This window comes from Tursiops truncatus, chromosome 15, assembly GCF_011762595.2.
Source record: "Tursiops truncatus isolate mTurTru1 chromosome 15, mTurTru1.mat.Y, whole genome shotgun sequence".
Taxonomy (NCBI): domain Eukaryota; kingdom Metazoa; phylum Chordata; class Mammalia; order Artiodactyla; family Delphinidae; genus Tursiops; species Tursiops truncatus.
Genome location: NC_047048.1, coordinates 20,339,091 through 20,361,343, shown reverse-complemented (window position 1 = coordinate 20,361,343; position 22,253 = coordinate 20,339,091). Strand labels below are relative to the sequence as shown.

Below are 22,253 nucleotides of genomic sequence, written 5' to 3'. Positions count from 1 at the left end.
CAGCAGGGGTCAAGTGCCCAGGTATGTTACAGAATTCTGATGCTGGCAAGTATAATGGCTCAGAGGAGAACTGAGAGGCAGGCTACGGCACCATCCAAAAAAAAAAAAAAAAAACAGCAAAACCAGGGCAGTGACAATGTGAATGCAAGATGTGATACTATTTAGAAATAGACTAGACGAGACAAAAGTATTGAGGAGGATGGAGATGAAGCAAGAATCAAGGACCTATGAAGGCTTGGATAGGTGCTTTCAAATAAAAGAACAGAGAGAGAATGAGAGAAGTGGCTGTGTTCCATTCTAAGCACTTGGAGGCAACAGTGGAACCTCCAGATAGATATCCATTAGACGGCTTAAAATATGGACCTCATGTCAGCAAGGAGGTGGAAGCCTGAGATACAGGTCTACCACCCATCTAGTAGTTAACTGCCCAGAATGCCTAGAAAAGTCCTAAGGACTAAACGCTATGGAAACACATTTAAGGGACAGAGGGAAAAGAACAGTCAGAGGTAGGTCAAGAAATAGGGATGAGCAGGATCCAGAAGGAAGAGTTCAGGATAGGGGAAAATACTGGATGGTCAGTGCCAACTCTCCAACAGACACATTATGGATTTGTCTCTCCCCATCAGAAGACCCGCGAGGGCAGGGACCTTCTATCACTGCTGTATCGGCAGTGCCTACAGCAGTGCTCGGCTCACAGTAGCTAGTCAACAACAACTTGCTGAGGGAATAAAAGATACGGGTTGGTTCTTCTTAAGTGGTCGCTGAACTTCATAATTAGAAGGCACTGATAACATAAACCAGGGCCACTTTCAGGACACCCACCTCCCTACCCCCTTACCCTTGTCCAACTCTATCTAAGCAGAGCACCACTGCGAGTCTGTCTCCCAGAAGACAGAAGAACGTTCACACGCAGTGAGTCTACCTTTTAACTATGTGATAAAGGTTTTTTCATGTGTAGGTCTCATTCACCCTTTTTTTTTCTTTTTTTCTTTTTTTGCGGTACGCGGGCCTCTCACTGTTGTGGCCTCTCCCGTTGTGGAGCACAGGCTCTGGACGCGCAGGCTCAGCGGCCATGGCTCACGGGCCCAGCCGCTCCGCGGCATGTGAGATCCTCCCGGACCGGGGCATGAACCCGTGTCCCCTGCATCGGCAGGCGGACTCTCAACCACTGCGCCACCAGGGAAGCCCTCATTCACCCATTTCTGATGGAAGTCCTAGGTAGGCATCGTCTTTATGATGGGCACCTCTAGGAGACTTTATGAAACAGCTAGAGCCTATAAAAGCTATATAGAATATTTGAACACAAAATTTTAGATTAAAATGGACCTTATGAGTTACGCCAAATGAAGAAGTCACCCCATCATTTATCTGTTTTATGAGTTTTCACATTTGCTTTAAAAGTAACATACCTTGATTTTTTACAGCTCTCAGCCCCACCATAGTGCTGGCACATTTCCAACTATATGTAGCAGGTAAAAGATCAGACTGTAGAGTACCAGATCCTGTGACAAAGAGCCCCAAACAGAGCCCTGCAGTTTCTGAGGCAGAATCCTACCCAGCCAGGTGAGCTGCTTGGATCTTGCATCCTTCATCAGGCCATCTGAGCCAGGCTCAGCTCTCTTCACCCATCCATCAGGCCAAGCAAGACTTGTAAAACATGCACACATGCCTAGCACATTGTAGGTGCTCAGTATTAACTGACTGCAGGCCTGAACTCTTCCTTCACACCATGACTGTAACAAGAATCCACCTCTCTTCCAGCTTCATTCAGATCCTCAGGGCTTCTCTTCACTGAAGCAGTTCTTAAGGTTCCACATCCCTCAGGAAGTCTTCCTTACTTCAACAGATGAATGATCCCTTCAAGCCTATTATCTCTAAAGGCAACAGGCTTTGCATCTCCTACTTACTCAAAACTCCACAAAGTGTATTTGCTACACGGGTATTTATTCAATGACTTTCTGTATTTAGTCATCACTTTTCATTGCTAAACTCACTTCGTATCTCATTTGCATCACAGTTCTTCATCCTGGATTGTGAAGTCAACAGGCCAGGGCGAACCTGTTAGTTATGATTTACAACGACTGGCATGGTGTCACAATCAAAGAGCTCTGGGTAAATGCTTGTGGTGAAAGAGGATGAGGATGGAGATGAGGGTCCTGAGGAAGGGTCCAGACAGGCTGCCCGACCCATGGAACCTGAGGCCTGAATAAGGCCTGGGATCTGCTTTCCCCTCTGCCCTGAAGGGTCCATCTATGGGCAATTCTAAGGCACAGTGGTGAAGGACATGATTGGCCCACCAAGCGCGGTCCTCTGGTCTAGTGGCAGCCCCTCGCCTAGAACACAGTGCAACAAGCATTCCATTTAGAAGATCTTCCTGAACACATGCAAGCAGCATTCGCTAATGGAAATGGAGACAAGGTCTTTCTTGGAAGAGAGTGTCCCAGAAGACACTCTGCCCCAAGACCAACCAGGTCCCTTTAAAGGTCCCTGAGAACAGCAGCCTGGGAGCAACCAAGTCTTTCAAAGGCTGACAAGGCACAGAGTGGATGAATGAAAAGATAATAATACATGGAAAACAACAACAACAACTTTGGCTTATAAAACCTCCAACTTGAGGCAGGGACATCAGTGTCCACCAACATGCAGAACCAGATATGATCGTAGCAGATGGTTATCAGAAATGCTTTAGCATTTCCCACACCGCCCACATCCCTGCCCCTCAGCCCCCGGGCCACACACACACACACACACACACACACACACAATATCTGCAGAATAAGTCAGAGGTTGGCATCCAGAGCCTGATGTCAGGATAGAACTCTTGGCACTCTGCACTACATCACTGTGATTAGTCCTATCTAGACAGCAAAAGTAACACTGGCCTAAGCTTGAATGGCAGGGTCTGTCCAGTGAGGAGTTAGGCTGCACCCAAGACTGCCAGGTCTGGAAAGTCTTTCACTTCTCCTACTTCGCTGAAAGGCTGTCCACCCTGGTTGAATGTCAGCTTATACCGTAACCGGATGGGCTCCTGAGCAAAGATAAAAGATGTTATATTAGTGGGGAGTGAACACAGAGACAGGCCCAGAGTAAAAGCCTTTACCCACCTCGTAGTCACCAAGTAACAGTATATGTATGTTAACTCCACCCAAGTGAGGGCTTCAAGCAACTGTATGACAGGCATACCCTGGCCTTGACCCTCTGGGACTACAAACACAAAGGGAGCCAGGCTTACATCCTGGGAATCCTCCCACGCTTTTGCAGTCCTGGAGACCAGCTAAGAGGACAGATTGGCCTCACCCTTTCAGAGAATTCCATGGGATTAGGGAGAGTGTGTACCACTCCCTTGGTCCCCAGCTATGACAATCTGGTCACAGATCTTTCAATAAGCCCCAAAAGAAAACGGACTCTGGCCAGGGACATTCTACCACCATCCCAACCAAAGCAAGACCTCAATATACCTCTCTCCACCTGCCCAGCTGCCTCCCTAGAGTTCAGGGGCCCCCGTTTCCCTGCTACCACAGACACCAGAACATACTTTGTGTGGATTGTCAAGCAGCAGCATCTGAGAGATCACTGCTGGAGGCATCAAAGGACTGAAAGCAGGAAGCTTGGAGCTGGACGCTGGCTGTAGTTTCACTCTCATTGACTATTGGGGGCAAAAAGAATCCAACATATAACTCATTCCTAACAAACTACAGCTTTAATGAGGGAGATCAGGTGAACAGGAGAGCTTGGCCTCCACCCCACCAATTGATGAAAGGATCCAAAAGCCCTTCCACTCATACATGGAATGTATCTGAAGTTGTGTGATCAAAGGTTGGCTTCTGAGAGGCAGCATGAAGAGTGAGAGCATATCTTGAGTTGAATTCTAACTCTGCCTCTTACTAGCTCTGTGATTTGGGGCGAAATATTTAACCTTTCTGAACCTTGGATTGATCATTTAATTTATAAGATAGAGGAATAATAGCACATGCCCTATAAAATTACCATGCGTATTAGAAAACACATAGTTTATTTTTGTCTGCTTTGAATCCTTCCTTTCAGGACAGGCCCCTTGCCCATTTCTTGTGATTCTGGTATGGCTGTTAATCTGTGGGGAGCTACTTCCCTCGAGAAAAAAAACATAACATGCAACTTGGCCAGAGTACCTCATACCCCTTAACACGAGTTACTGGTTCAAGGTATGCAAGTAATACCAACAAGGCCAACCCTAGCCCTTCCTTAGGTAATCAATATGCATGCCTCATGTCAGGGGAGAGTTTCCTTCTGGGATAAAAAGCGATAAGGACCATGTAACTCTGGAGCTGCTGATAACCATTTTCCTGCTTGGTGGAGGGAGTCTATGAGAGAACAGGGTCCAGAGAGGAAAAACCAAGTCAAGAGATGGAAAGTGACAGATTCTTAAGGAACTGTTTAAGAATTTACCTGAATCCAGCCATATCTGAAGTCAGACGTTCAGGAGTCCTCAGTTAAATGAGCCAACAAAACTCCCAGTTTATCTTAACCTACTTCGAGTGAAGATTCTAGCCCTTCCACCTAATAGATAACATCCCAGCAAAGGACCTGGTGCTCAAAAATGATAGCCTTTATTGAAAAATTCAAAGGAGCGGGCCAGCCGCTGACTCACCTTTGGCACAGCTACTTGAAACATGATGTCCCAGACAGGTTGGGTGGCCGTGCTCATCATGGTCAACAGTAGCACCTGTACCTCTGGGTGGCCAGGGGCCCCAGTCTGGGAAAAGTGGAGCAGAATTCTGAATCCATTCCGGTCATACACGATAAGAGGAGGCAGGTTGCCTGGTAGAGAAGGACCCGACCAAAAGGATTAGCACTGTTACAGACTCCCCTGAAAGAGCAGCCATGCTTGAAAGAGATGTGCACCTATCACCAAATCCTGTTGCTTCTCCAGTCAGAACAGCTCCTGAAATTAACCCTCTGCACCACCATAATCTAAGTCTCGTTACCTCTAGTTGGACTCCTGTGACATTCCAAACTGATCTCTCCCCTCCATCCAACCATCCAGTACCAGTTTAAGAAAAAAAAAAACAAGCATTTTTTTGAGCAAGAAATGATTACGATTAAAATAATGTATGAACACTACAGAAAATACAGGATACCATAAAGGAGAAAATAAAAAACACCCTTAATACTCCCCAGAAACAAGCACTGCTAACATCTGGGCCTATATCCTTCTGGTTTCTCTTGTATGACTACATACACATAACATCTCTTATATTTAATTTTACAAAACTATAAAGACAGTAGATCTCTTCAAATTAATTAGGTCTTGGAAATACTAAAGGGATTGTTCTACTTTAGCTAAGAAATGATTCGTAAGTTAATTTTGGGAAAAGATACGTTAGACTAACCATTAAAAAAGAAGGGAGAGTAGGGCTATTTGCATAAACAAATACTCAGATATGTACGAAACTGCAATTGAAAACAGCATGCAGAACAGACCCAAATACGAGAATTTAACATGTCAAGAGCATATATTTGAAAATCACTGGCTGATTCAATAAATGGCAGGCAGCTTGCTAACCAACTGGAAGAAATTTTAATGAAGATCCTTATTTCATGCCAAACATCACTTATCAAAACGCACATTATAAAAATATAGTTTGACAATGAAACTGTCGGAGATTTAAAAGACTGAAAATATTCATGAGGTATGGAGGTGAGGTTATGGGGAAAAAGGTAACCCCCTTCCAGGAAGGAACTTAGTGACGAAGATCAAAATTTTAAATGTCTACACCCAGCATTTCCACTTTTAAGCATATATCCTAATGAAATAATCAGGAAAGTTTCAAAAATGGATCTCCATTTTTTGCAATGGGTGTTCACTGTAACACTGTTTATAACAGTAAACAACTGGAAACAAATTATCCTTCAGAAAGAAACTGAATAAATGAGTTACAGTACATGTTAGTGGCATAAGAATGAATTCATTTTTAAAAAATCAAGGTTTTGAAGAATAAGGGCATGAAACAATGCTATAGCTTAAAATATTAAATAAAGCAGGATATAAAACAGTATATATACTATGGTGACAATTTACTAAACATACATACATGGATAAAACAGGAAAATACATCAAGACATTAATAGAACTTTCATCTCTGGGTGGTAACGGTATAGATGATTTTAATTTTCTGCTCTATCTTTTCTAAAACTATATTGAATTTTGTTTTTTAATAATTTCAGATTTACAAAAAGTTACAAAAACACAAAGAATTCCCATGTATCCTTCACCCAGCTCCCTCAAATGTTAACATTATATATAACTACAGTGCAATTATCAAAACCAGGAAATTAACAATGAACATTTATTATGTTTAAATAAAAATTAATAAAGTAAGTATGCAAAGGGCCCCCACTGCTGACTTTATTTCCTCTGCCTGGTTCCAGGGCCCTCTGTAATCTGAGCTCACCACACTGAGCCACAGGAAGGCCCTGTGCCCAAGGAAGGGGCCCAGGCCCTAGATCTAAAGACCCCAGTTGTTTCCCACTCACATACCAGCGTGCTGACCACAGGCAGTCTCACCTTACTTAGCTGGGCCTTCCGTTTCCTTTTCTTTGTAAGGGAGGTTAATAGCTACTTTTCCTGCTTTAATGAGGATCATTAGAGAGGAAGAGGATCACCAGCCAAATTCTTCCTTTCTAATTCCACCTCTTCTGAGTTATTTCAGATCACACTGAACATTCCCTTCTTGAATTCCAAATGAAGATCATCTCCATAAGTGGATTCAAGGCCCCTAATTAAATTCCGCCTGCCAATATCCTTCAGTGTCAACTCCAAGACAGAGAAAACTAAAAAAAGTATTAGCTAAGAGACATGGGCCACCCGCCTTATCCTCTGTCCCCAGGCAGGATCTCTCCCCGACTCATCTTCCCCAGTTTAATGCATAATAACAGAAAGGGAAAAAAAGGGTGAAACTGTACTTACTGGGCTTAACAGACTCCAAAGGGACAAACACTTGAGCCAGAGGTGTATTCTGGGAAGACGGAGAAGAAGCCAATGGGCCAGCCTCCCAGGACCAACCTGGAGAGGACTTAGTACCTGGTGGCACTTCCCTGGGGATACTTTTCTGCGGAATATAATTCCTGCAAAGAAATAATATCAAGACTGGCAAAAACTGTAGAGAATTCCAGGAATCTGATTAGGTTTTGTGAAAAATAAGGGGAAAAAAATAAATATATATATGCATGTGTATATGTGTGTATGTATATATTTTACGGGTGTATGACTTTAGACGAGTAATCTAACCCATGCCTCAGTTTTCTTACTGTAAAATAGAAACAGTTTAGTATCTATCTCATAGGCTGTTACAAGAATTAAATGAGAAAGTATATGAAGAGGACTGAGCGGAATGTGTGCATACAATAAGGACCCAATAAAGTAATTAATGTTGTAGTTGTCAGGCAGTCTCTGACAACAAGTAGCTCAGTCAGATGGTTTCCCATACATGATCACCAGCGTGACGTAAGCTAGGAAGATGACAGCACAAGTTACACTGACCACTTCTTTCATACTTCATGATTTTGTCCATTTGGAATACAAATCAAAAACATTTATGGAAAACCAAACTCCAGACGTAAGTAACCCACCAAAATTAGAATTATTACTGACCCCATGTCAAGTGGTTATAAACAGTAAACTAGGAAGAAACCCCCTACGGGTACTAACAAGAATGACCTCCCAGCACATCTCCATTTCCACCCAGCTCTGTGGTCTCCACCAGGGACACAGGCTCTCAGGCTGTTTGGGGGAAGGCAAAGTGTTCCAGCCTTGCCAGAGGCAAAGGGACAGGATCTATGAAAATATGTTTATACTCATACCTAAGAGCACCTCTACTTTTATAAATCTGTACTATAGAGACACTCCAGGTTCCTCCAACCTGGAAGCTATGTAAATATCCACAAGAGGGAAATGATTAAATATATATTTTATATGTATATGAATTATTATTCAACTATTAGAATGAGGCAAGTTTACATAAATTGATGAAAACGCATCCAAGATGTGTGATATAAAAAACCACAGTGGAGTACAGTTTGTAAATTATAATCTCATTTGTGTAAAAATAAGCCACAGCAACACATTACTACATGTGTAGAAAAAAAGCAAAGAAGGACCATTCAACATTGTCTTTAGAGAGTGATATTTGGGACTTTCTATATTATCTATTTCTCTAGTAATCAAGCTTTGCTTCAAATTACACTGAAATCAGGAAAAAAAAAAAAAAAAAACCTATAAAGACAAAAAACATCATCATCATCACTGCTGTTGCTCCTTAAACTGCGTTTTGGAGGTCCTGGCCAAACGTGTACTTTCCTGACTTAGGATGCGGAATAAAAGGAGAACACACTGAACTCCGACAGAAAGGAAGCAGCCCTTCACGGGGAGCAGCAGCCCTGGGCCCCGCTGCCTGGCCTCGCGCAGCGAGCGAGCACCGTACACAGGAGCCACTCTTCTACGCTCCTTGCCCACAAGACTCACAGAGGTCCCGGAGACGGCTGTGGGGAGAGGAGATCCAGCAAGTTCCTTTCTGCAGAAGGGCTCTGGACACCACCACCCGGCAGTGTGCTGGTGGTAGTGTTCCTCTTTTCCTCACCGCAATTCTGACTCGCAACCTGTCAAAACCAGGAATGACTAAAGTAAGGCCAGGGCATGAGTGACTATGAGCCATGGTGACATTGTGGCACAGCTCTCCTGACCCCAAAGCCCAGGCTTACTACATTTCCTGGGGCAGGTGGAGAAAGGTCAAGAGGACATGACTCCTCAGCAGACCTTTAGTAAGCAGGAGCCTGGATACAACAGAAAAGGGTAGGGAAGAAGGAGAGCAAAATCCCTCCAGGGGTTCAAGCCAGACAGTAGAGGTGAGGATGAGAAAGAGGCTTTGGACCTCTGAGTCCACAGTGCCACCAGGCTATGCTGTAGCCCTCCGCCCTCCCCCAGGCACTGCTGCCCTCATGAAGGTAGGTTTGAGGGGCTTCCCCTCTCCTCTCCGCTCCCTAGGAAGAGCTCCCTTACCTTTTTGGTAACTGGGCCATCACTGATCCCTGTAAAGAAGGAACAGAGTGAGATGCACATCCGTAGCTCTACCTGATATGAATGGGAGACTGATACCATCATCCTTTCTAGAACATTTAGAAAGTCTAGACAAAACAAATTACCCAAAGTCATTCAACTCATTCATGGCAAATCTGAGACTGAGTACAGGGAGGACCTCTCTGAACTTCCCGGTATACGCAGTTCCTTCTAAAAACCGGCACACTCTCACCAGGGGGAATGGGCTTACTCTCTCCCTGGGAATCAGGACCATTCTGTGCCTGCTGCCCCTAAACAGCACCCTCACCTAAGGCTGCCAGGTCGTGATGCAGTAAAGATGGAGCCACAGTCCCAGCCAGCTCGGATCCACTGTCCACCTCCAAGTCAATCAGGGGGCAGTTCTTCATGCGGCCTGTTGGATTCTGAAAGACTAGAAAACAGACAGTTAGGAAAATAAGTCAGTCAGAATAAGAGCAAAGTCTCCACTTAAAGGTTACCAGTTTCCCTCAGGCCTCCTCCCAATCAAAAGACATCACATCACCCCACCCTTAAGCACACCCCAGATGAACCTTCCACCTCAGCTGACTGGCTTGACTTACAGCCTCGAGTGGCATCTGAAATACGAGGTAACCAGAGGAACTGCCTTCCCACCCCAGTAAACACAGAATCCTCTAACGGTCCATTCAACCTGGACAGTAGCAGAGCTGACTGCTCCAGGTCAGAGGCCTTTGAGGTTCTGACCACAGTGAATCAGAATCATCTCGAGCGCTTGATAAAAATGCGGGTCCCAGCTCTAAGTAGTCTTGATTCAGAAGGTCCAAGAATCTGCATTTTAACCAGTACTCCAGATGATTCCGATTAGCTAGCCTGGCACTAGGAAACACCTGAAGAAGGTCGTATTTTTTTTGGTGTGAGCTCCCATAAGTAAGCACTCATGAGAGGTGCAATCCAAACCTGGGCACGGTGTAGCCACCGCTTCTGTTTACAGCCAAAGCTAGTTCCAGCCTAGCAGTCAACCCGTGATGGCACGTGGGGCAGAGGCTGGCTAGATAAAACCAATTCTCAAGGGAAAGGGAAAAGAGGACATGCTCTCTCATTTCTATACCATAACCCAGAGAGTTCAGGGATCCATTTCTTTCCCGGTGTTTGCAGGCTGCCCCACGGCAGAGGGTGGGAGAGGCTCTCTGCACATACCTCTGGAGACAGGTATGTCTCCCAAAGAGCTGACCACTGTGTTCCCAAAGGTGACACGGCCCTCCATCACCTGTTTGTACAGCAGAACTCCCTGGGTGAGGAGGTCATTTGCCTGGAGAACCTCCGCTGAAGAATGAGAGAAAAATCAGAATCCCCTGGTTTAGCTACCAACAATCTCAGCCTTTTTTAAGCCACTCCACAAAGCAGCTGTCACACGGCTCTACCAGGTTCAGTATATCCATGCCTCCTGCCCCCAGATCACGAGATCAGTCCCCTGGCACACCCAGTCAGTCAGTCCCTGAACCTCAACACTTTCTTCGCAGGACGTAGGAGGAACCAAATTTTTTCACTTTCTTTGTCTGTACTGTCCAATATGATGGCCAACACTTGAAATATGGGTCTTTCAAGTGAGGAACTAAAACTTTAATTTTAATTCAAAACTTAAAGCTACTTTGTCAATGTGGATGCAAATATTAAAAAAAATTTTTGGTACTTTATTCAGTTATTGGGAAGCGTGTAGGAAACAAGCTGGTACACGAATCTACTTTTTCACCTGTAAATTTTATAAAATCTAAGTACAGATCAAGTATTCCTGATGAAAATCTGACATCCAAATTGAAACATCCTGTAAGTATAAAATACGCAGTGGATTTCAGAAATGTCAAGAGTATCTCATGATCTGGTTTACCTGCAAGAAAGCCTTTCCTAGGAGAGAGACAGAACAGCAACAGGGCCAGGGGCTATGCATAACACTGCAGGCCATGGTACTAGGAAAACACTGCAAGAGCGACCAACTATTCATTTCCTGTCAATTTTTAAACTGGATGGAAGTTGTGAACTAACACGAGGTTGAATTCACCTGGCAAAGTGTTTTATTTGGCATGTGCAAGGTGATTAAAATTTAAATTTTGTGACCTCTGACTTCATTGCAACCCGAGGAAATAACGGGTTTAGACAATAATTACATCACATAAAACCCAGAAAACCAGATACCATGGGCCTCTTCACATCACCTGTGAAGCATTCTTGCTCCCCAGCACACGCCCTACCATTTGAACCTGAATCTGAACAAGCCTCCTGATCCAAGTTATAAGAAAGCAGGAATTTCAGAAATCTCAGGAACAGAGAAACATTAAATACCATGGGAGATGCCATCAGAAAATTGAGACCAAGAGAAACTCTGCAAGTCAAATGTTTTTCATGCATGAAGTAAAAAAGAACGGGGGTTACCCATTAAAAGGGACTTAAATATCAACCAATTACAAAGCGTGGTTTTTCTTTTTGATACTGATCTACAACAAACTTTAAAAAAAGAAAGAGGGTCAACAAGGAATGATTAGAGGGAAAAATGTCCAGGAAAATCTGAACACTGACTGGTTACTTTGAAATGTTTGGAATTTGCTTAAAAATAGAATTGGGAGGACTTCCCCGGTGGCCCAGAGGTTAAGACTCTGCGCTTCCACTACAGGGGGCACGGGTTTGATCCCTGGTCGGGGAACTAAGATAAAAATAAGTAAGTAAAGTAAATAAATAAATAAATAAAAGTAAATAAATAAATAAATAATTTTTTATTTATTTAAAAATAATAAAAAAACTAAGATAAAAATAAGTAAAGTAAATAAATAAAATAAAAGTAAATAAGTAAATAAAAAAATAAATAATTTTTTATTTATTTAAAAATAAATAAAAAAGTAAATAAGTAAAGTAAATAAATAAATAAAAGTAAATGCATAGACAGTCATCGAACAGACATCTAATAAGGTGCCAGATCTTATTAAAATAAAAAAAAAATAGAATTGGGGATGTAGGGGGGAAGATGGAGGGAGAAAGCAGTACAGATAAAACAAGATCAAAAGACAGGCCATGAGTTGGTAATTATTAACAAAAGGTGAAGAGTACATGGGGATAGAATAAATCCCTTTTATGTGTTTTGAGATTTTCCATAAAATAAAATAGTTTTAAACGTTTCAATACCTGTGTACAGGATTACAGTTCTCCCCTGTGCCTTCCACTTGGTATCCTCACTTAGACTCCCCACCCAGCCCCTGAAGGCACTTTGGGTGTGAAATCTTCCAAGGAGCCCCTCGCAGCTGTTTCTCAGACCTCTGAGAAATGTTCAGCCTTTCTTCAAGCCTTCAATTGTAGCCGCTCTTTCTTCTATCCCCTTCACACCCAATCTACATGGTAAATTTCCACCCTTTTCTATGCTTTCAGACTTGCGGCTCATTTCTTGCTCAAACATAGTAGATTCCTCTGGAAATCAGAAGAATCAACTCAGGCCACACCCTCCCCAAGCCCAACCACCATAACACCTAGGGGCTACTGTCTTGTTTCTGCGTCAGCAGTAAGGCAGGAAGCCCCATGTCTGCCCTGCACTCTTGGGTGCTGTCTATGCCTAAAGAATAAGACTGTACCAAGGGACTTCCCTGGTGGTGCAGTGGTTAAGAATCTGCCTGCGAATGCAGGGGACACAGGTTCAATCCCTGGTCCGGGAAGATCCCACATGCTGCGCAGCAACTAAACCCATGCGCCACAACTATTGAGCCTGTGCTCTAGAGCCCGCGAGCCACAACTACTGAAGCCCGCACGCCTAGAGCCTGTGCTCCACAACAAGAGAAGCCACCGCAATGAGCAGCCTGAGCAACACAACGAAGAGTAGCCCCTACTCGCCCCAACCGGAGAAAGCCCGCACACAACAACAAAGACCCAACACAGCCAAAAATAAATATATATATATATATTTTTAATTAAAGAAAAAAACATCATACCGAGCGCATCGTCATCGTCGGTGGTGTCGCTTGCCAGCCGGAACAGGGTGGGCCGCAGCTTTTCACACCTCTCATACACGACCTATAAAACAGAGCTTGTTATGTAAATTCTCAGTAAGCGTGTTATAAAAAAAGAAAGATCCCAAGACGTGTAAATGTGAAGAAATGGGAAATCTCTACACTGCTTTCAGAAATACGAAATGACACAAACACTCTGGAAAACGGTCTGGCAGTTTGTTAGAGTTAACTGTGCATGCAGCGGATGACCTAGCAATCCCACGTCGAGGCATTTACCCAAGAGAAAGGGAAGTGTATGTTCACGCAAAACCCTGTATACAACTGTTTACAGCGGGTTAATTCATCATCACCCAGAGCTGGAAACAACCCAAATATCCATCAACAGATGAACGGATATACACATTGTGGTATACGCATACAACGAGTACCACTCGGCAGTAAAAAGGAATACTCTACTGGGACCTCCCTGGCGGTCCAGCGGTTAAGACTCTGCGCTCCCCAGCACAGCACAGGAAGATCAGCTCGGTGCTTTGTGACCACCTAGAGGGGTGGGATAGGGGGCGTGGGAGAGAGACGCAAGAGGGAGGGGATATGGGGATATATGTGTACATATAACTGACTCCCTTTGTTATGTAGCAGAAACTAACACACCATTGTAAAGCAATTATACTCCGATAAAAATGTGAAAAATGATAATAATGAACACTGCTTTGCAATCACGCTCTGAAAGCAGGGGCCATGGGTTTGATCCCCAGTCAGGGAACTGAGACCCCACATGCCAAGTGGTGCAGCCAAAAAAAAAAAAAGAATGGGTCTCGGGTCTCAAATAATAACGCCAAGAGGGAGAAGAGAAGCCAGACCAAAAAAAAAAGTGTAATACTGTATCATTCCATTTATATAAGAGTCTAGGAAAAATATACTAACCAGAACAGAAAACAAATCAGTGGTTGCCTGGGGATGGGGAGAGAGGCAGGAACAGAAGGGAAGGGAATGAGGAAGTTGGGGGCGGCTGAGGGACATAAATTTTGATTGTATGATGACTTCTTGAAATATATGTGTATTCCCAGTATGTAAGTGATACTCAGTGCCACCTGAAATTTAGTTTTAAAAAGAGTACCTGCAAGGCTGCCTGGTCTGGTGGGGCCTGCCCTGGCCTGCGGTACATGCTCAGCATTTCCTGCAGCACCTTCACATGGCTCCGTACCTCCTCCACAGCACTGACTCTCTTGGACACCTTTTCTGATTTTTCTTGTTCCTTTTGGGAGAAAGAGGATGAAGTGAGGGAGTAGAAGCTCTGAAGAAAGCCTGAACAAGCGCCGGGAAAGGGGCGCTGCACTGTGCAGAGCTCAGGGAAGCCACCAAAACACGGAGCGAATGGAGTGTTCACTCAGCAGGTAGAGAAGATGCCCAAGGCCCGGAATTCCTGGGACAGACAATGCAGTTTGGGGAGCTGGGACTACTCCTTTGTACCACCAGCCTAAATCCCTCTGGAAAAGAAATTCCCAAACCTGGATTCTATCCACACCAATACCGGTCGCTGGGATGGAAACTGGTGTCTGTGAAATGCTTTGAGTTCCTAGACGGAAGTACTAGAGAAACACACAGCAGTTTCTGCTTCCAGTCACCACCTTGCTGCCCTTCAGGGAGCCCACAGCTGTTCCCCGGTTCAGGGCTAGGCAGCCATCCCTTCTCCCAGACGACTGTGTACCCACACCCTCCAGCACACACACACATATACACTGTCCAGCCCCTGTCAAGTGCTGCTTCTGCAGAACCCCCTGGAAAATGCCCACCTCCTTGACCAAATTCTTGATCAGCCGGTTTGCAGCCTGAAGATCCTCAGGATGGTTGCTCTTCAGAAGCCTTGTCAGAAGCTGAAGAGGGAACAACACTAGGTGAAACCAATTCCCTCTGTGTCAAACGGCCCAGACTGATAGCACCAGCAACAGCAGAGTCAGCACTAATAACAGCTCGCACATTTTATACGCATTACCTTACCAAATCCTCACAACACAGTAACCTAAGGATTATGACCATACCCACAGACCACTGGTTTTTCCATGGGGTAGGGCGGTGGATGTCCCCAGGGAACCTCTGGCAAAGTCCGCAGACATTTTCGGTTGTCACAACTGGGGGTACTCCTGGCATCTAGCGGTTAGAGGGATACTGTACACACTCTATCCTACAGTGCCTAACGACCTCCAACAAGAAAGCTAACTGGCCCAAAATGTCAACAGTGCCAAGGCTGTCTTGGACCGCATACTATGATGTGACAGACCTTGGCGATCTCGTCCACCTTATTCCCAACAGGTAGAGGAGTCACTCACTCTTTGTTGGATGGGTGGCAGGACAGGTGGAGATACTGAGTGCCAGGGAGTCTAAGCAGCTGACACAAGACCATCTTTCTGAGAAGTCCATGCCACACCTCCTCCCCCGTTCCTCCCACCCTCTGCAATGGTGAAGCACCTGTAGGAGAGGAGCCAGAGGGAAAGCCGCCCAGAACCCAGCACAGCCCTGCTCACTCTGCCCACAGTGAGCACCTCGATCCAAGGGAAGAGTACAGCTGACAGTTGCAGCTGGAAGGCAGAGGGTACCAGAAGAGACCCCTCCTCGGACTGCAGTCTTCCTGGTTCTACACTCACCAGACCTTGTGAGGGACCAAGAACGCTAATGACCAAAAGCACTGCCACCTTTCAGGGGCACCCTGGAGTTATCCCTGGGTCTTGGCCTAGGTTTGGACCACCTTGCTTTTCCCTTCCCTCTCCTTACTGATGTCTGAGGAGCAACAATTCTGGGAGACAAAAATGGAAGGAAAATGGGTGAGATCATGCTTACTGACACTAAAAAGATCTGAGCCAACATACAACCAATTCTTTACTGCCCACTCTCCTCCCCCGACACCACACTCTGGATATGACCGACGACCCACATTACCCACTAGGGTTATCCTTTCGTACCTTCTTTCCCTCAGGAACACTGAACAGATAAAGTGAAAGATATAAAGAACAGGACACTTATTATTTGGCCCATCCACAAAGAAAACATCCAGACCTTCAGCTACCTCTCTCTGCTCCACAGGGAACTCAAAACCCACCTCCCCACACTCTCCCACACTTTGGTTTGGGGTCAGGGGACATTGCAGGAGAGTCCCTAAAAGAAGGGATCTGTGGGGGTGGGATGAATTGGGAGATTGGGATTGAGATATATATACTAATATGTATAAAATGGACAACAAATAAGAACCTGCTGTGTAAAAAGGTAAATAAAATAAAATACAAAAATTCAAAAAAAAAAAAAAGAAGGGGTCTGGTTAGACCCCAGGTAGGCCACCAAGGTCAGGGAGAAGCTCCTTACCTTTGACTTTTCTTCATCGGCATCAAAGATGGAGCTCTTGGGCCAGGGAGAAGGTGGGGGCAAGATTTTATCCACTGGTAGTTTAGGGTCTTGCTTTATGATTCCTAAAACATGCAACTCATGAATATACAGATATAGGTACCCGTTGACTTCAGCAGGATCCAGTATAAAGCCCAGAAACTCCTGGTTCCTGATGTCCCACCAGGAAAACACTGTCAACGACCTTACAGAGATACACCCAGGGTATGATCAAGGCTCTGCATCCTCCCTTGGGAGAATCCATGGAACCAGTACAAACTTGGAGAGGTCAGAGCCAACTAAATCAGAGCAGAACCGGACCGTAAGGCTAGTGGTCAACGGGCCTTACACTATACAAATACTGATCGTTTTATGCAGGTATACAACCTCCCAGAGCCCAGAAATTAGTGTAGAATCCCTAATACTCCTAAAAATGTTGAGTGTATGCGACAGGGAGAAAAATAGTCCATGCTGAATCCAGGCCCCTCCCACAGAGCCCAAGAGAAAAGGAACATGGACTCCCAGCTTCTACACAGGACACACTCTGGGGCTCACAACGCAAGAGGAATAGGCTCATTCTCCAAAGGCCTCACAAAAAGAGAATGGGAGAGGCCTGATGGCCCACTGAAATCCTTCTCTCCCGACAGAAAAGCCTCACACTGCTGGGGGAAGGACACCAAACCTGTTGTCCTTAGAACAGTGGTGAAAACCTACTGAGCTGGAAAAAAAAGAAAAGAAAAGCCTGTGCCCCTGGGGGAGGGGCAGCAACGTGTCCCGGCCCAGACCCGAGTCGGGATGGGACAGCATCACAAACAGGTCCCACCAAGACCAGGGACACATGCCTGCCTGAGACTGAGGCTTACTCACAGCAGAACCAGCACCACCACCACCAGGCTACGGGCACTGAGGAACAAGTAGTAAGGGTCTACTGTCAGGAAAGGCGATGGAATAAGACCCCCTCTGAGGTGTAGAGTAAGAGGAAGACCCAAACCTGAGAGTAGAGCAGATACTGAGAGAAACGCTCTAGCAAGTCAGCCTCCACCCTCAACACAAGCTAACACTAGAGGAGTCTGGAACCTGGCATAGTGAGGGTAACTACAGCAACAACCATCTCAAACCTAGCTCAACTCCCGTCAACCGGAAGGAACGGTCTACCCATTTCCAGGGATCAAAATTACTGCGTCAGCCTCTATTGTTGTATCTACTGGACACAAGATCTCCAGCTTTCACCCCAAACTAACAAAGCGTACAAAAAAGCAAGAAGGAACAACTACTGTGAAAAGGGAATGCAACATAAGTAATGGTAGTGAGACCTTGTTTCTTCAGCATCTGGTAAGCATCTCGGATCTTGATGTCTTCTGGAAACCACACTGTCCAACTGAAGAGTATTTCAATGACTCTTCCTTTAACTTTTTCTGTGGTCCAGGAGCCTAGGTACTGAAAAAGGAAAGGGAATTACAGAGCTGGAAGGGACTTGGTGAGACGGGAGGGAAGGCGGCAAGACGTAACCTTTAGAGAATGACACAGCTGTTGAGAATACGACATAAACTGGTTAGAACCGATTAGGCCCAAGATGGTGTAAGATTTGGCTTCCAGTAGACCTTGAACTTCAGTATATGCTCATTGTAATACATTAGCTAAACGACACACCCACAGGTGCCATGACCGTTCAGAGGCTGACCATAAAAGGCCAGAAAGTGAGCGGTGGCCCAATTCCTGGAAATCTCTGCCCCTTCCCCAAAACAGCTGGAATAATCCTCCCACTCGTTAGCCAATGAAATCACCCAACCCATAAAAACTAACCACCCCATATTTCAGGACTGCTCTCACCTTTTGAGACATTCTACCTTTGGAATGTATATCTCTCTAAATAAATCTGTTTTCCCACTTAGTTCTCGGGGCAGAGCCACCTTGCCTGCGCACTTGTATCCCTCACAGGCGTCCTATATTAATAAATCTACTTCTTGCCTATCACTTTGCCTCTTGCTGAACTCCTTCTGTGCAGAGACATAATGAACCTGAGCTTCAGTAAGTCCTGACACCAGGTGATTGATTTTAATTAAAAGACACTGGGTTTGGGACTTCCCTGGTGGCGCAGTGGTTGAGAGTCCGCCTGCCAATGCAAGGAACACGGATTCGAGCCCTGGTCCAGGAAGATCCCACATGCCGCGGAGCAACTAATCCCATGCGCCACAACTACTGAGCCTGTGCTCGGGAGCCTGCAAGCCACAATTACTGAGCCCGCATGCCACAACTACTGGAGCCCGCACACCTAGTGCCCGTGCTCTACAACAGGAGAAGCCACCGCAATGACAAGACCGTGCACCGCAACCAAGAGTAGCCCCCGCTCGCCACAACTAGAGAAAGCTGGTGCGCAAGAACGATGACCCAATGCAGCTGAAAATAAACTAATTAATTAATAATAATGATAAAAAAAAAAAAGACAGTGGGTTTGAGTCCCAGCCTGTGCATTCAAGTCCCAATCTGAGCTTTGGCTGGGTTCAAATCCCATCCTAGTTGTGCAGTTTCATTAGTAGACTGCCCAGCCCACACTATCACTAAAGAGATGGCCGCTGAGACCCAGAGAAGTGAGCTGCCCAAGGCTGGTAGAGCTGAGGCACAGCTAGAAGACGAATTACCTGGCACCCATTTCCAGGGCTCTTTCTGGGTTTCAAAGAATCAACCTATAAAGCCACTAAAATTAAATCCTACCATATACTGGCCTAGGTTAGAGCCACTGGGGACACTCATTATCTGACTGTGGCAAGTCTAGAATAAAAATGTATTTGGAATGAAAATAAGGTAAAGTGAAAGGAATTGCTGAAACTTAAATGTTTTGAAGAAATAAAATATATATATACATATATATGTATATATATATTTGTATATATATATATATATATATATATATACATATATATATATATATATATTGACCCTTGTTCTCAGTTCCTCCTGGCACAGAATTTCAAAGACCCTAGGAATTTCCTAAGTGACAGGAACGTCTTTTGTTATTTACAATGAGCCCCCATGGACCATACCTGAGTTTCTGCTAAACACTCCTGGTGGGCACTTAGTTTCAAGGGAGGGATTGACCATGTGATTAGAGGGTTGGAACTTTCAGCCCTATCCTGACCTCCCCAAGAGGAGAGGGAGGCTGGAGACTGAGTTCAATAACATGGCCAGTGATTAAATTAATCATGCCCACATGATTCCAGATAAAAACTCCGAAACAACCAGGTCCAGAGAGCCTTCTGGTTGAACACATGGATGTGCTGGGAGGGTGGTATGCTCAGGTTCCACAGGAGAGGGCATGGAAGCTCTGCTCCCCCTTCACCCCCAAGACCTTCGCCTATGTATCTCTTGCATTTACATCCTTTACAGTAAAAGAATATTAGTAAGTATAGTGCTTTCCTGTGTTCTGTGAATCTTTCTAGTGAATGACGGAACCTGGCAGAGGCGGTCAGAGGAAGCTCTGAACTTGTAGTTGGTCGGGCAGAAGTGCAAGTAGCTTGGGCATCCCCGAGACTTATGACTGGTGTCTGAGGTAGGTGTAGTCTAGGTAGGACTGAGCTCCTAACCTGTAGGGTCTGTCCTAACTTTGAGTACTTATTTTCAGAAATGAATTAAATCACAGGACACCCAGCTGGTATCAGAATTGCTGGGAAGCAGCAAAGGAAGGTTCCACCAATGTTAGTTACCCGAGAATGGTGTTGCTAAGACACAGGAGAAAAGCTACAGAAGACAAGGAAAGAAGGAAACTTAAAGCTACACCCAACATGTCTTGTTATCTCTACCAGGAAACCTGTGCCCACCAGCTAGGCCCCTCTGTGCTCGCCCCTCTAGGCCACCTGTCTACAAGGCCATTTTTAAAGGGAGAATTTGAAAATGCTAACCATCAAAGGGCGGGGATCAGCTGATGACCATGACCATCATCCTACACCTTGGAGAGGAAAGCTTTCACCTCTCAGCTCTCACAAACCTGGGACAGCCTGGCAGGTTCTATCCATGAGCAGGTCTGCCTCTGGACCAAGAAGGGTGACAGGAGTTTGAAACCTGGGGTGCATGCAGAACAGTGAGCGAAGCCAAGCCCAGGGTACTCACCTTTGGGGACAACACTTTGATGAGCTCGTTCAGGAAGCGGAACTTGGCCACCTCATTGTGGAACTTCTCCCCACAGTGGTTCACACACACCTCCAGCACCTGTGCAGATACAGGACCCCCATGAGAAGGGGAAACCATTGGCTCCAGGGCTCATTTCAAACCTGGTAAGTATTTGCTGAAATCATGGCTCAAGACTCAGGACACTAAAGATTGGGAGAAAGGGTGACACTTTTAGATTAAGAAAAAAAAGAACCTGTTTGCTCTTGTTGTAACTGACAGGTTTGTGCCCAGGAAATAGCTCAGTGGGGTACTCTGAGGTCACCCCACCTTTTTTTTTTTTTTAAATATTTATTTATTTATTTGGCTGTGCCAGGTCCTAGCTGTGGCTCGCGGGATGTTCGTTGCCATGTGCTGGATCTTTGTTGTGGCGTGTGGGATCTTTTAGTTGCAGCATGCGGGATCTTCTAGTTGCGGCATGTGGGATCCAGTTCCCCGACCAGGGATCGAACCCCAGCCCCCTGCATTGGGAGTGTGGAGCCCCAACCGCTGGACCACCAGGGAAGTCCCTCACCCCACCTTTTAAGGAGACCCTTTGGGCAGGTGAAAGCAGTCAGAGAATCACTTCCTTCTTTCTCCTTCGAGGCGGAAATTGGGCGTGGAATACCCAAGAACTGTTAAACTACGGGCTACCTACTGGCACTTGAGTGACAAATTGCGCCTGTAAATGTCTTCTTTGGTCCACAATCTTGTTTAACATTTCAAATCAGTCACCAATATTGAAAAATTCAGAGAATTCATATATTTAAAAATCTAGATTCCCAGTTTCTCTTAAACAGAAGTCCTAGCAACACTGGGCCCAAACTCACGCCTGGCAACAGCCAGCAGGTCCTGCACTGTAGCCGCCCTCTTTAGACTGGGCATGGGCTCTCCAGTTCCTTGGTCCCCACCCAGCAGCTCATTCACTTATGTTACCAATCTGGCCCTGTGGGACTTGACCTTGCCAGCCCGGGTCTAAAAAGGGCGAAAAGAAATAAAGCCTTCCTTTCCTTCTCGCAAAGCGGGCTCAATACTACTCTCCAGAAACAGATCTAGAATGGGGCGATCTGAGCCCGGAACTCCCTCCAGCCTGCTTTCTCAAGGCCAGTGAAGGCGAACTTCTCAGAGCCTCTTCCCCACAGAAACGCTAGCCTCAGGACAGGAGAGCTTAGGCTAAGGGGCAAGCCGAACTCACCGTTAAGGCATAAAGAGCTTCTTTCTCTTGTGGAGACTGGATCTTGTGGGCCAGTAGCCAAGGTGCATGGGTTGAGCTAAGGGAAAACAAAGACACCTGGACTCTGGGCGGAGAGGAACACACCAGTCTGGCTGAGCACACCCAGTAAAGTCCCCTCTCCTCCAGGAGCTCGGGTCCCAGAGCAGAGGTGGGATGTGACTGCACACGGCCAGGCATGAGCCCCTGAAGGCGGCCGACTCCCACCCACCCTTCTCATAGCTACACTTCCAGGGCACACCATCCTCTCCCCAGTCAACCCACCCCTACAACTTCCAGACCTGTGAGTAACTTGGTCGTGAGCAGCACAGACCTTGTCTGTCATATGACAACTGCTCAGTTAACACTAGAGCAGAAAATGTGATCAACCTTCTTGCTCGTTTCAAAATGAATATTCAGCAACATGGAGATAAAACATCCGGATGACTGACTCATTTCTTAAGTTCCTATCCAGATACTTTAGAAACCAAATTCAACA

At 45.5% G+C, this 22,253-nt stretch overlaps 1 protein-coding gene across 4 annotated transcripts in view; it reads right to left on the bottom strand.

Moving 5' to 3' along the window:
* Window positions 1-1,358: 1,358 nt before the first annotated feature.
* The window catches only part of GGA2 (golgi associated, gamma adaptin ear containing, ARF binding protein 2), a 30,769-nt gene continuing 9,874 nt past the window's right edge, over window positions 1,359-22,253 (bottom strand). For 2 of the 4 annotated variants that reach the window (XM_019921848.3, XM_019921851.3), the window contains exons 3-17: window positions 21,740-21,815; window positions 20,509-20,607; window positions 17,718-17,841; window positions 16,387-16,490; window positions 14,826-14,906; window positions 14,150-14,287; window positions 13,015-13,096; window positions 10,247-10,372; window positions 9,360-9,482; window positions 9,035-9,063; window positions 8,501-8,634; window positions 6,947-7,104; window positions 4,628-4,797; window positions 3,536-3,646; window positions 1,359-3,028 (exon numbers count right to left, since the gene is read on the bottom strand). In XM_019921848.3, the coding sequence (XP_019777407.1) occupies window positions 2,918-3,028; window positions 3,536-3,646; window positions 4,628-4,797; window positions 6,947-7,104; window positions 8,501-8,634; window positions 9,035-9,063; window positions 9,360-9,482; window positions 10,247-10,372; window positions 13,015-13,096; window positions 14,150-14,287; window positions 14,826-14,906; window positions 16,387-16,490; window positions 17,718-17,841; window positions 20,509-20,607; window positions 21,740-21,815 (1,666 nt within the window). In that variant the 3' untranslated portion in view covers window positions 1,359-2,917. Of the gene's footprint in view, window positions 3,029-3,535; window positions 3,647-4,627; window positions 4,798-6,946; window positions 7,105-8,500; window positions 8,635-9,034; window positions 9,064-9,359; window positions 9,483-10,246; window positions 10,373-13,014; window positions 13,097-14,149; window positions 14,288-14,825; window positions 14,907-16,386; window positions 16,491-17,717; window positions 17,842-20,508; window positions 20,712-21,739; window positions 21,816-22,253 lie in introns of those variants that run through there. The other 2 variants (XM_073792210.1, XM_019921850.2) reach the window with 2 other exon arrangements.